Source organism: Halichoerus grypus, chromosome 11 (genome assembly GCF_964656455.1).
Source record: "Halichoerus grypus chromosome 11, mHalGry1.hap1.1, whole genome shotgun sequence".
NCBI classification, from domain to species: Eukaryota; Metazoa; Chordata; class Mammalia; order Carnivora; family Phocidae; genus Halichoerus; species Halichoerus grypus.
In genome coordinates this window covers 31,996,083-32,008,204 of record NC_135722.1, presented here as the reverse complement: position 1 = coordinate 32,008,204, position 12,122 = coordinate 31,996,083, and the positions used below count along the sequence as shown (strand labels likewise).

Here is a 12,122-nt window from a genome sequence, read left to right as displayed (position 1 = left end):
TCCTTCATCCGTAAAATGAAATGCTTACCTCTAAGGTTTAATCCAGGATGAAATTCTATTACCTAATGACTCTATTTGCCTATACAAATGTCTCCTGATGAAGTGTGACTTTTCACTTTATTACAGGTAGCATAAGAGGTTAAGGCGTATTTCCAATCCAGTGATTCTGAAAAGTCTTTTTTTGTTGTGTTTTTAATGTATACTTTTTTCTTCTTCATCTTCTTTTGGGACTCAAAACAGCCTTAGTCAAATGTCTTGATTCCCAGCAACCTGTCATTATAGATACATATGATTCCCTCTTTATCTTTTCTTCTTCATTCCTCATTACTAATTCCATTACCCACCTACTCCCTAAAGCACCCATTCTCTTTTCTTCAGAAGTTTTTCCACATGTTTATTTGAATATACATATATATATAGTATTTTTTATTATTATGTTATGTTTTTTAAATTTTATTATGTTATGTTAGTCACCATACAATACATCATTAGTTTTTGATGTGGTGATCAACGATCCATTGTTTTCGTATAACACCCAGTGCTCCATGCAGTACGTGCCCTCCTTAATACCCATCACCGGGCTAACCAATCCCTCCTCCCCCCTCCCCTCTAAAACCCTGTTTATTTCTCAGAGTCCATAGTCTCTCATGGTTCATCTCTCCCTCCGATTCTCCCCCCCCTTCATTTATTATGTTATGTTAATCACCATACATTACATCATTAGTTTTTGATGTAGTGTTCCATGATTCATTATTGTTTTAAATGTTCTTTTTTCAAAATTACTTCAATGGTATTATGATGTAATAACTCATTTTTATCTCTTACCCATTTTACTTTTTTTAGATATAGAGAGAGATCTAGCCATGAAGTCTACCCACATTTAAATAATTTCTTCTGTCTACTTAGTATGATAGTTCTTTGAATTTAAATACCATAGTCCCCATGGGTGGCTACTTAGGCCTACAATAATTCTCTCTACCTCTATAATCTCTTATCAGAAATCTTGGACATGTCACCTTCTGAACATATTTAAGGGTTTTTCAGGAGTATTATACTCAGGTGTGGAATTATTTATAGGCATACCCGATTTCACATAATACTGACAGGTCCCTCTCCAAAATTCCCCTAGATTTTCACCAGATTTTCATATTGTCTGAATTTCTAATATTTTGCAGTTGGATAAGAGTAAAGTAATATTTTGTTTTAATTTTTTTTGTTTTAATCTGTTTACTCATGACATTGACTATCACTTTTATTACTAGAAAGCCATTTTGGTTTCCTTTTTTGTGAATTTATAACTTTGATCTATTTTTGGCTGAGTTTCCAGTTTATTTGTTACCAAATTTCAAGATTTTCTTATGTGTTTACCAGTTATAAATCAGTCTTTGCCAGGTATAAACACTCCAGATATCTTTTTCTTGTCCCTAACCTATTAATTTTATCTATTAACAAATAATGTCTAATTTTGATGTCATCAAGCCCATCATTGTTTTCCTATTAAGGTTTTGGCTTTTTTGGTCTATTTCTTTGGGAAATTTTCTTATCTCCAGGTCGAAAGGATATTCTACTATATTTTTTACTATTAATTTTATAGTCTTACCTATCACACGTCTTGAAGATGTCAGGACTTTTCATAGAGTCTGAGGGAAAGGCTTATTTTTCTTATTCTCTATATAGTGACATGATTTTTTGTACGGCTATTTAGTAATATGTTATCTATCCACTGATTTGTAAATCCACCTCTGTAATATTCCAAGTCCCTAAAGTAGGCATGTGCCTGGCCTCATTTGTCATTACTTCATTTGTCTATACCTGTTCACTATCACACTATTTAAATGCCATGGCTTTGGAATATATCTTCGTATCTGATAAAGCCAACCACTTCCCACCCCTGCCAAATCTGCCTTAATTTTTAAAAATTGCCTTGGCTATTTAGAGTTATTAATCATTCATATACATTGCAGAAGCCATTTTTCAGATTCCCCCAAATATCATGCAAGGATTATGGTTAGAATTACATTTATAGAAAGCACATGTTGACTTATTTACATAATCTGTACTGATTCATTAATAAACATGGAATTTATCCAAATTGTTCTTATATCCTGTAATAGAGTTTTAAAATATTTTCTTGCTTGTTCATTCCTTCTTATTTCCAAAAATTTTGTAGATAATTTTATTGCTGTTATAAATACTATCTTAGCCTCTGTTATGATTTGATCGATTTTTGCTGGAATTCTAATTGTCTTTCTAAAATGTGTGTAACTCCTTGTTTAAGTCTTTCATTGGTTCCAATCTTCTGTTTGTTAAATCTGTTAGATTGTCTTTTCAAAGGATAATTCAAGTTGCCAATAACAACAGCTTTGTCTCTGTCCTTGCGAGGTTTATGCCTCATTTCTCTTGCTTGCCTTACTGTGTCATTGGAAATTTCAGCATGGTGTTGAATAGCAGTGGTGTGAACAATTTTGTCATGTTTCCAAATTTAATAAAAATACTTCAGATTTTATTTCTTTAAGTATGATACTTGCTGTAGGTTTTTTGTTTAAGATAAATTCTGTCGGTTTAAGAAAATTGTCATCTATAACTAGTTATAAGCTTGCCTTCATAAATGATAAACTTCAGCTTTTTTAAAAAATAGTCTTTTAAAAGTACTGAGTCATCTTTGCATATCAGTCTTTCTATGAGAATCAGTTTATAGGGTCATTTATTACCATTGTATAGGACTCGGTGCATATTCTTCACTAATTTAAATTATAACAAATGTTTTTGATTTTTATTTCTATACTTTTGAGACATATTGCTGGATACTTCTGTGAATACCAAATATTTGATCAGGAAAGAAATTCCTGATCTACTTTTCTATGGGAAATATGACCTGCCTTACCGTGATCTACCATGCAGGGCAGTTTACTGGGACACTCATAGTAAACCCAGTTAAAAGTGCCTTGAATTCTTCCTTTCCACATAGACAATTGTCACAAAGTCCTGTAGGTAAATGGGTTTTTTTCCATGTATCATCCTAACTCCATCAGTCTCAGATTTTCTTTTCTTTTCTGAGCAATTGAAAGGTCTACTCTCCTCCATGGGAAAAGAGAAAGGATGCATTTATTATAATAGGAGATGATATTTAAATGGTGCTTATACTGCACCAAGCCCTTCTCTAAGCACTTCACATATATTTGCTCATTTAATCATCATAACAACCTTTAACAGATACTATTATTGTCACCATTTCAGAGATGAGACACAGAGAACATAGGTGATTTGCATAAGGTTACACAGCTAATGAGTGTCAGGGGATGGTTCAGACACAGGTGGTCTCATTCATCCTCTGAACTTGAGATCATAGGCTTTTGCCTTTTGGTTTTTGATCCTGTCTTTTTTATATACAATACTTTTATCAGTCTATTTTTAAAAATTAATACATTTTTATCATAAAAGAATTATGTAATACAGACAAAATATTTTATAATATTTGAACTTACTAGAGTAGAAATTCTATAAAATGCATGTGCTGGAGGTTGAGTCCAATGCCAATGTCCCAGGCAGACTATATTCTATGTGTCTTGTACCTTGTGCTTACAATGTATCACACATGAGTTTTCCCTGGATGTGATCTCTCATCTGTGTATAACAATGCATGTCATAATAGGGTTGCATAATATGGAAAGATGTGAACTTAAGATTCATTCAATGTTTATAAAGTGACATCAACATATGGCACCAAAAAGAGGAAAAAACTTCTGTTGTCTCCTAATCCTTATGTCATTGAAAGCAACAGTGTAGTAGTCCCAATATCATTTCTGAAAATATTAATATTCTACATAGTACATCCTGAGTTCTGATGCTTGACTGTAAGGCAAATGCAACATTGTTTATGATCTCTTTTATAATTGGCCTTCCAGAATCTTTGAAAAGTGTACTTTCCCCTCTTAAATTTGCAGCACCTTGTTTTTGGGATCAAGTCGTTCATCGCATACCTGATTCCAGATGTACCAAAGAACCTGTATGACCGAATACGACGGGAGAAGTACTTAGTCCAAGAGATGATGTACGAGGCAGAACTAGAACATTTGCAACAACAGCGGAGAAAAAGTGGTCATCCCGTTCACCATGAATGGCCTTAGCTGATTCCTGTTGCCCAGAGGGGCAATAGCATTAGTGGGAATGACAACAACTTTAAATTCTAAGTGGGATCCAGGAGGAAGGCATACCTGGCAAACCATATGTATGATATGTTACTTGGAAATGCAATGCAGCCATCTCTGGGATTTGGGATGTCCAGGCTTCTAGGGAAGAAATAGATGACTCCTGACCTTTAAAAAAATGGTTAGTTTGACAGTACAGGAAGCCAGGACCTAATTCTCAGTCCCAGCCTCAGGGACTTGTGTGTGTGGAGACCTCCACCCTCCATCAGCTGCAGTGTAACGGGAAGGGTGATGGTGAGGTTTCTAGCAACAGATTTCCATGTAAACGTTCATAAGCCAGGCATGCTCAAAGTCTCATGTGTCTTCAATCACATACTCTGGAACGTTAGGTTGAGTTGAGATACTTACAGGAAATGACTTACGAGGAATGACTTAAATCAGTTATTGCCTTTGCTGCCAGAATTCCATGTCCCTTCAGCTTCTAGGTTTGGGGAATTTTTCTTGTTCCTTGCGGAGATTATGGATCTGTGCCACACGGAATTTATGCTGCTTTACATTGACTATGCAGTGGAGTTGTTGGACACCACCTTCAGTAGTCAAGCCAAAAACTAAGATTCTAAAAAGAATACCATTCACTGAAATATATGCTATTGCATTGGCTACATTCAAACGTGTTGTTTCACTGGCAGAACAAAGTTGCACTGCCTTTTTTAAAAAACAAAAAAACTCACTGAATTCCAATAGAGCCACATATTTAAAAAATATGGGCGTTTATTCTCATATCATTTAGAATACCACTCATCCGTATTTTACCGTGGAGGGCTGTTTTATAGTATTTTTAATTTTTTCCTCCCTGGTTTATTATAACAACACTCGCAGAATAACAGAATAACTTAAAATGCTGTACATATGTTGGTTTTCCTTGTACCTTTGCACCTTGGCAATATGTAATGCAAGTTACATTTCGTGCAGCGCTGAGACCAGTTACATAGTATGCCATTGTGACTTGTTTATTCAGGAAATCAGAAGCCAAATGCTTTGCAACACTTTAAGCTTTTCTAACAATGTGCACTTTTGTTCATGAGCTAATGAAAACAATGCATGAATATAAATTTATATTATTTGTAAAAAAAAAAAAGAAACCCACATGTTTTGTTTTATTTTCTTTTCATCGATGTTTCTTTGATAGACTGATTTGGTTGATTTTTGCAAACTCTAAAACCAAGATCAAATCAATCGTGAAAGACATCATTTTGCTTTGTTGTGTAGTTGCTATTTCCGTGCCAACTCTGTTATTGTTCACAGACGGATGGAGTGGGAATGATGAAGCATTCAAGGAAAGGAAGTCTGGTGGAGGCTTAAGTAATAGGGAGCAGGAGGGGAAGAAAGAGGAGAGTTAAAGTAAGGGAACGCGTGGGAGAAATGAAGACACCTTTCCTTGGCAAAACAGTCAAAACGAATCTCACTTTTCCTCCCCTGGGAATGGGGTGGCAAATCACATATACTCACACATTCACATATATACATGCATCTATGATTCTTATCTTTGTCTAGTTTGTTTTTTGCTCAATTAAACAAAGCACAGTTATTTCCAGAATGCAAAAAGACCAGATTAAAGACAATGGAAATAAGATACTTTGTATATATGCTAGTATGTCTCTAGTAAGAAAATTATAAAGTTTCTCTTACTAGAAAACGACTCTTAATCATCCTAACACTTAAAATGGTTTTTTGACTTTTTCTTCTTTTACTCCAGGGAAAAGCTGTGATAGATCATAGTCGTTCTTTGGTTTGCTTTTGTCAAAAACACTCACCTCCCTACTTGCCCTCTGATTCTGACTTAGCCAGGGGTAGGACCTCAGACTCTATGAACTTCCTCCCATGCCCATGTCACGTGGCACTCTTCCATTCAGATTCCTCAGAGGTTCTGTTTCTGCCACCTGCATATTCATAGCAACTAATTCCACTAACTACACAAAGGAGTTTTAAACTCCTTCATTTTTGTAGCATCTGCAGCATTTCCTTTTCTTTGTTAGTTAAATGTATACCATGCCTGAGAATAAATACTCTGTATGCCTATTGAAAACGTAAGTGAACCTGACATTTATGTCTTTCCCAAATTAGGGATACAGACATAGACATTTATCTTACAGTAGAGCAAAGAATAATGATAGCCATGCCCTTGAGAATTCTTTCTCTTCTTATTTTTATATTACCACCATCAGCGTTTAAAATCATATTGATTGCTTAGAGAGAAAAGCATGAAAAGAGAATGGTATTTTTAATAAAAAATTATAATACATTGATTTAGACATTGCCTTCTCTAGTAATTTCTCAGACCAATCGAAAAATAGAGAAACAATGAAAAAGTTATCTGAAAATTTCCTTTTGTGCAACAATGCAGTAGAACCTAGCTCTGCCTTCATCGTTGTTGACGCAAAATATTTTCAGCCCCCTCACAGTATGTGAGTTTTAAATCACTCTGCTTTCGTTGAGAGAAATGTTTTATACCATGGTTTTCATATGAATACAAATTATTTCTCAAAGATTTATATAGCACACCCTATTCTCAGGAATTCTGTATTACATGAATGCTGCTTATATATTTTCATATTCTAAATTGTTGTCTTTTCAAGCAAATAACTAATATATATGTGCATGCAGTCTGCCTTGACAAGTTGTTCAGAGCTGAAGCACTTTCCTGGTACAGTGTGTGGAAAATTGCTCTAGGTAGTACTAGGTAGTAGCTGAAATAGTTTGCAGTTGTCTGAGTCTGTGCACGCCCTTTTCAATAAAATGCTGTTGAGTGACTGCATGATGAAATACAACTTCTGAATGATGCACTTTCTTTCAAAAATGACTCTTAGCACAATCTGTTGTAGAATGGAATGAAAAGGAACCTTTTTCACTCAATAAATTATGTGATATGATATTTCTTCCTATAATTTGCATGTTCAAGTTGATCCTGCTTGTTTTTTAAATAGAAGTTGGAGTGCGTATGGGGAGAGGGGATTGCTCACTCTTTAGCTCCAAAGGCAATAATTTCCTAGTCTTGCAAGCTCTTGTTCCACTCTCAAAAGTTTTGGCTGTTTGTCTTCTGCTAAGCTCGTCGTCATCATCAAGGCATTTGCACATGAAACGTGTAGATGGAGAATCCTACTGATTCTAATAATGCTTTGTTCTAGAAACAGTTGGGAGAGGAAGCTTGATTAGTTCTTAAGAAGGCAATAATGCTTCTATCCTACAGAAGCATTTTCTTTTTTTCACACTTTGGCTGGCTCCACCAATAACTGTCAAAATCTCCTTAGGAGAAGAATTTTAGCACTGATAAGGTTCCTGCTGAGGCAGGAGGACATTTAGGGGCACTATAGCCAACCGCCAACAAGAGGTGACCAAATTGCCCATTTTTTCTCAACTTGGTCAAAATTGAAAATCCAGGTTGCCTGAAGAGTTGCTTAACTAATATGGCTGAATTGATTAGTCTGTCAATCAGAGGCAGGTAGACAGAAGCCCAGGGTGTGGGGTGTGTGTGTGTGTGTGTGTGTGTGTGTGTGTGCGTGTGCATGCACGCACTTATTGTCTGTTAGATATGCCCAACTCAGTCCTACTATGGTCATAAGGTATTTCCATCCCATTTTCCCCCAAATCACAGTATTATAACAGGTTTTAGGAATAGTTGTGGATTTTATCCAGGGAATCAGTTAACATCTTATTCTTTCTGCTTTTCTCAGTAAATCAGGAGAGAGAACCTTTCAGGAATGGCCTAAAATAGCTAGCTTCTGATAGAAAAGTGTGACTTTTCCTACAGGAATTTCTATTCAAATTGAAATGTGCCAGCAATACGTAGTCCAACGGGAAGATTGATTTGGCTTTAGCTAGAATCATTGATCAGACTAGGTTCCTGCTACCAAGGATTTGTGTATTTGTAATGGTGATAAGTTACCTTCAGTGGAACATGCCATCTGGGTTCATCTGAAAAACCACAGCCACAACCACATTTGATGGTTTTCTTTCTAGAAAACACAAGTGTTATAGCCACTGTGTTCTAACCACATCCACATTAAGGCATCTTTTCCAGGGAAGTAAAATGAAAGCAGATAGGTTGATAGAAAAAAGATTCATATTTAGGATCAACTCCAGTTTCTTGTATAATCAAAGTCTGCGGTCCGGGAGAAGAAGCTTATCCATCAAACCTCACTGTTCTTTCTTTTTTTTTAAGATTTTATATACTTTTTGAGGGAGAGAGAACGAGCAGTGGGGAGGGGCAGAGGGAGGGAGAGAAGCAGACTCCCTGCTGAGCAGGAAGCCTGATGCCGGGCTCCATCCCAGGATCCAGAAATCATGACCTGAGCTGAAGGCAGATGCTTAACTGACCGAGCCACCCAGGCGCCCCAAACCTCACTGTTGTATATGATGGTACCAGTGTGTGCCCCAGCACAGTTGTCCCTAGATAAAGCCTCTTGTTCCACACCCAGCTGGCCCCAAGTGCGAGGCTTGAGTACACCAGACAGTAAGCTGTGTGGATGTTGTGTTGCATCTTTCTCTAAGACGGAAGGGAGTCAAATTTCCAGACATATGCCCAATATTGACTTCCTCAGAATATTTATTTCCATCTTAATTCTCTCTATGTGAGGGGGAAACAGTTTCTCTGCTGTTTCTCAGAAGGCAAAAATTTCCTAAATTATTAGTTGAAAAGCAAAATTTAATGAGATCTATTTAGATATACCCCACAAAATATAATTGTCACAAGGATGGCTAGTCCCACGTGATTTTCAAACTTCCTCAAATCCTTTGTAATTATTTCATCAGTGTCCATGCCACTCAACACTACCAAGTGAACACAGTAGGCTAAGTGGGGTTTTTTTTTGAATGATTATTTTTTTAAGTAATCTCTACATCTGACATGAGGCTAAAACTTACAACCCTGAGATCAAAAGCCACACACTCTACTGATTGAGCCAGCCAAGGGCCCCCACATTAGGCTAAATTTAATATCTTTCTAACAGGTAGTATGAGCAGGCTTCTCCCACTTTTCGTTAAGTGAGAAGAGGGGAATTGAGTGGCCAGAAAAATCTGGTGGCAAAGATAACACTGTGGAAGCAATGTTTGGGGGATGGTGGAAGGAACTTAGGGACTTTCCTACCTGAGCAAAAATGTCTGTTTTGCAAATCCTATTTCAGACTCTGCTCTACACACACCCAGCCTTCTTTCTGACTGAAAAACAACTGCAATTTCGTTCATCCTTTAACATTCAGAGAAATGAAGGTTTTTTTTCCCTTGTTATTTTTTTCTTACCTAAGATTACAAAGCTAAACATGGTAAGCTTAGATTTCAGTGACAACTCCAACCAAAGAATAAATATCTCGATTTTCAATGCTGAAAATGAAAAAGCCCTTAAAAATATGTGCAATTTTATCTTCTTAAGATGTGTGGCTATCGGCTTCCAAGTTCTATTTTTCAACTAGGAAAGAGGTAGGGAGTCCTATAATTGAAGAGGAAGTTTGGGGAAGAGACAGAGTGGATTTCTCCAACCATTTTTGTTCTTCATAGGAGAAATTATGTTGCAACCATATATTTAGCCAGATGAACTTAAATGTTGATTTTTTTTCTTTCTACTGTCTGCAAGTCCTCTGCAAATCAAATTATATACAGTAGATTGTTAATCATTAAAGATTCCTTCCAAACTCTCATGAGAAGTTTTAAAGCCAATTTAAGGAAGATTTGCTCTGTTGAAATAGATTGAATAAAATTTTAAGGTCAGCATTCTTGAAAATAGTAAACAATAAATGTACATAAACCTTCATGATGTGATTCCAAATCAATCCATTACATTGCCTCTACAAATTCCGCTGACCATCTTATGCTGGTACAAATAAGCAACTTGTGGATTGCTCATTTATTTTCTTACGTGGTAATTACATTACGGCACTGAATCAATATACTACATGAAATTATTTTTAGCTTTTTAAATATGTCAAAGCAGATTCTGTAATGGGGAACTGGATGTTCAGAGCACCTGTGTACACAATTGCCTTAACATTTTTTAAAAACAGATGAATGGCTGTTTCTGGAAATTACTGAGGACAAATAGGCCAAGGCCCGTAAAAGACATCACCATTATATATTGCTTTTCTTGATTTATAGTAACCTATAGTATTAAGTCATAAAGTCCTCTTCATGGTTACTTCTGAGTGTGTGTGTGTGTGTGTGTGTGTGTGTGCCCTAAGCCCCTGAGCAGCACAAATATAGGCATTATCCAAAATACGTAGAAGAAGTCATGTTATATAGTATGTCAAAACTTATTTTGACATATGTTTCCTTGGTGACTTGGTAGACCTGCCTTAATCTATTAGGCTTATATAAAAGCTTTTAGAGTAGATAATTATTTTGTACCCTGCTCCTAACCTATAGAAAATATTCACATTGATCATTTACATACACTTCAATCTGAACTTACTTTTAAAAGAAATAATTAAAATTGTTATATACCTTAATTATAGATCTATGCTCATTCTACAGACATTTTTCTTAAAATCGAGTAGTTGTATAACTACAGCATTAAATTTAGTATTTCATGGCTCTATGAAAAAGACATAAGATTTGGAAATAGAAAAAAATCATCTTAAATTTCACACTAATATATAATATTATCAACTAACATTTCCATGATAGAGTAGAATTATTTTTCTAATTCATCATGAGAATATAATGGAGAGCCACTGATATCCTCACACCCCAAGTAAGGGCCATGTTGATTAAGTAGCCAAATATTTATATGTTTAACCCTGTCTTCTGAAGAGCTGATATTTCAAATACCAGAAGTGCAGGATTAGAAAAGTGGGTTTATTAGTGTTTGTTATTCACATAGGTGTTTGCAAATCAGATTGATATGGTCAGGAGACTGGAACGGAGGAAGAAATGATAGCATTAACTCTTTCCAAGAATTACAAGTGAAAATAACCCATTAGATGGTTATTAATTACGAGTTACACTTGATTAAAATTCTGTATCATTTTAATATCATTGGTAACATTAATTAAATTTTAGTTGTTTGGAAATAGACTATACTTCCAGGTTATTAATGTTGGATAAAAGAGGTTAACTTTACAGTAAGCCCAGCTACCTTGGAATACCAAGATTGCACACATGAGATTTCTAAATATACAAATGTATGCATACAGAGCTTAAATTTCTGTAATATTTTAAAACAATTTATTTCTAAGAGAACAAGTAAAAGAAAACTGCTCTATTTTTTTCTATTTACTGATCTGATCTTTGTAATAATGTTTAAGTAAAATTGTAATACCATAAAGATATTTCAATAATATTCTCTTTGAAATTTTGTTTGCAAGCCCCCTGGTGTGTGGTTTATTTCTTTTTTTTTCCTCTTTAAAGTGAAATGCTAAAGCCCCATAAAATCACAAAAGAATGAAATTTATATTCAAGAAATATTATTTGAATTAAACAAGGGAAAAGCCCTCGCCCCTTCTGTTGTTGTCTGGAGAATCACAATCGCTGTTAAGTGTGCACTGAGTCATACACAAGGCTTGAGATGCTGTTTACAGTACAAACGTAATACTTAACAAATTATCAATATGAATATTGCATTTTTCAGTAATAAACTTGTCTCTCTTTATAACAGTTGGTTTTTTCTTTTTTTCAAGATTTTCAGACCTTTAGAAACATTGCTCTCTGAAAAAAAAATCATATTTTATTTAAATTCGCCATTAAAAAGACTACCTCTGGAAATTAATGGCATGACTTTTAGTTTATAGCTTATGGTTATCTTGTTCTTGTTAGTTCTTAAACTGCTTCAGTAATTCATATGCTAAGCCAGTATCTTGGAAATTAAAGAGAAACAGCGAACCAATTTAACTGAAAATGAATACCGTAATGAGTATCACTTTCTTTATATATTGCAGCTAACAAGTATTGAATGTTTCATGGGGGCCAGTCACCACGCTAACGAGTTGA

The 12,122-nt window shown here is 35.3% G+C and overlaps 1 protein-coding gene across 1 annotated transcript in view; it reads left to right on the top strand.

Moving 5' to 3' along the window:
* Positions 1-11,787, top strand: part of ANO3 (anoctamin 3) — a 272,413-nt gene extending 260,626 nt beyond the window's left edge. The window contains exon 27 of the mRNA XM_078058286.1: positions 3,945-11,787. Within this exon, the coding sequence (XP_077914412.1) occupies positions 3,945-4,127 (183 nt within the window). The 3' untranslated portion in view covers positions 4,128-11,787. The remainder of the gene's footprint in view (positions 1-3,944) is intronic.
* Positions 11,788-12,122: the final 335 nt, after the last annotated feature.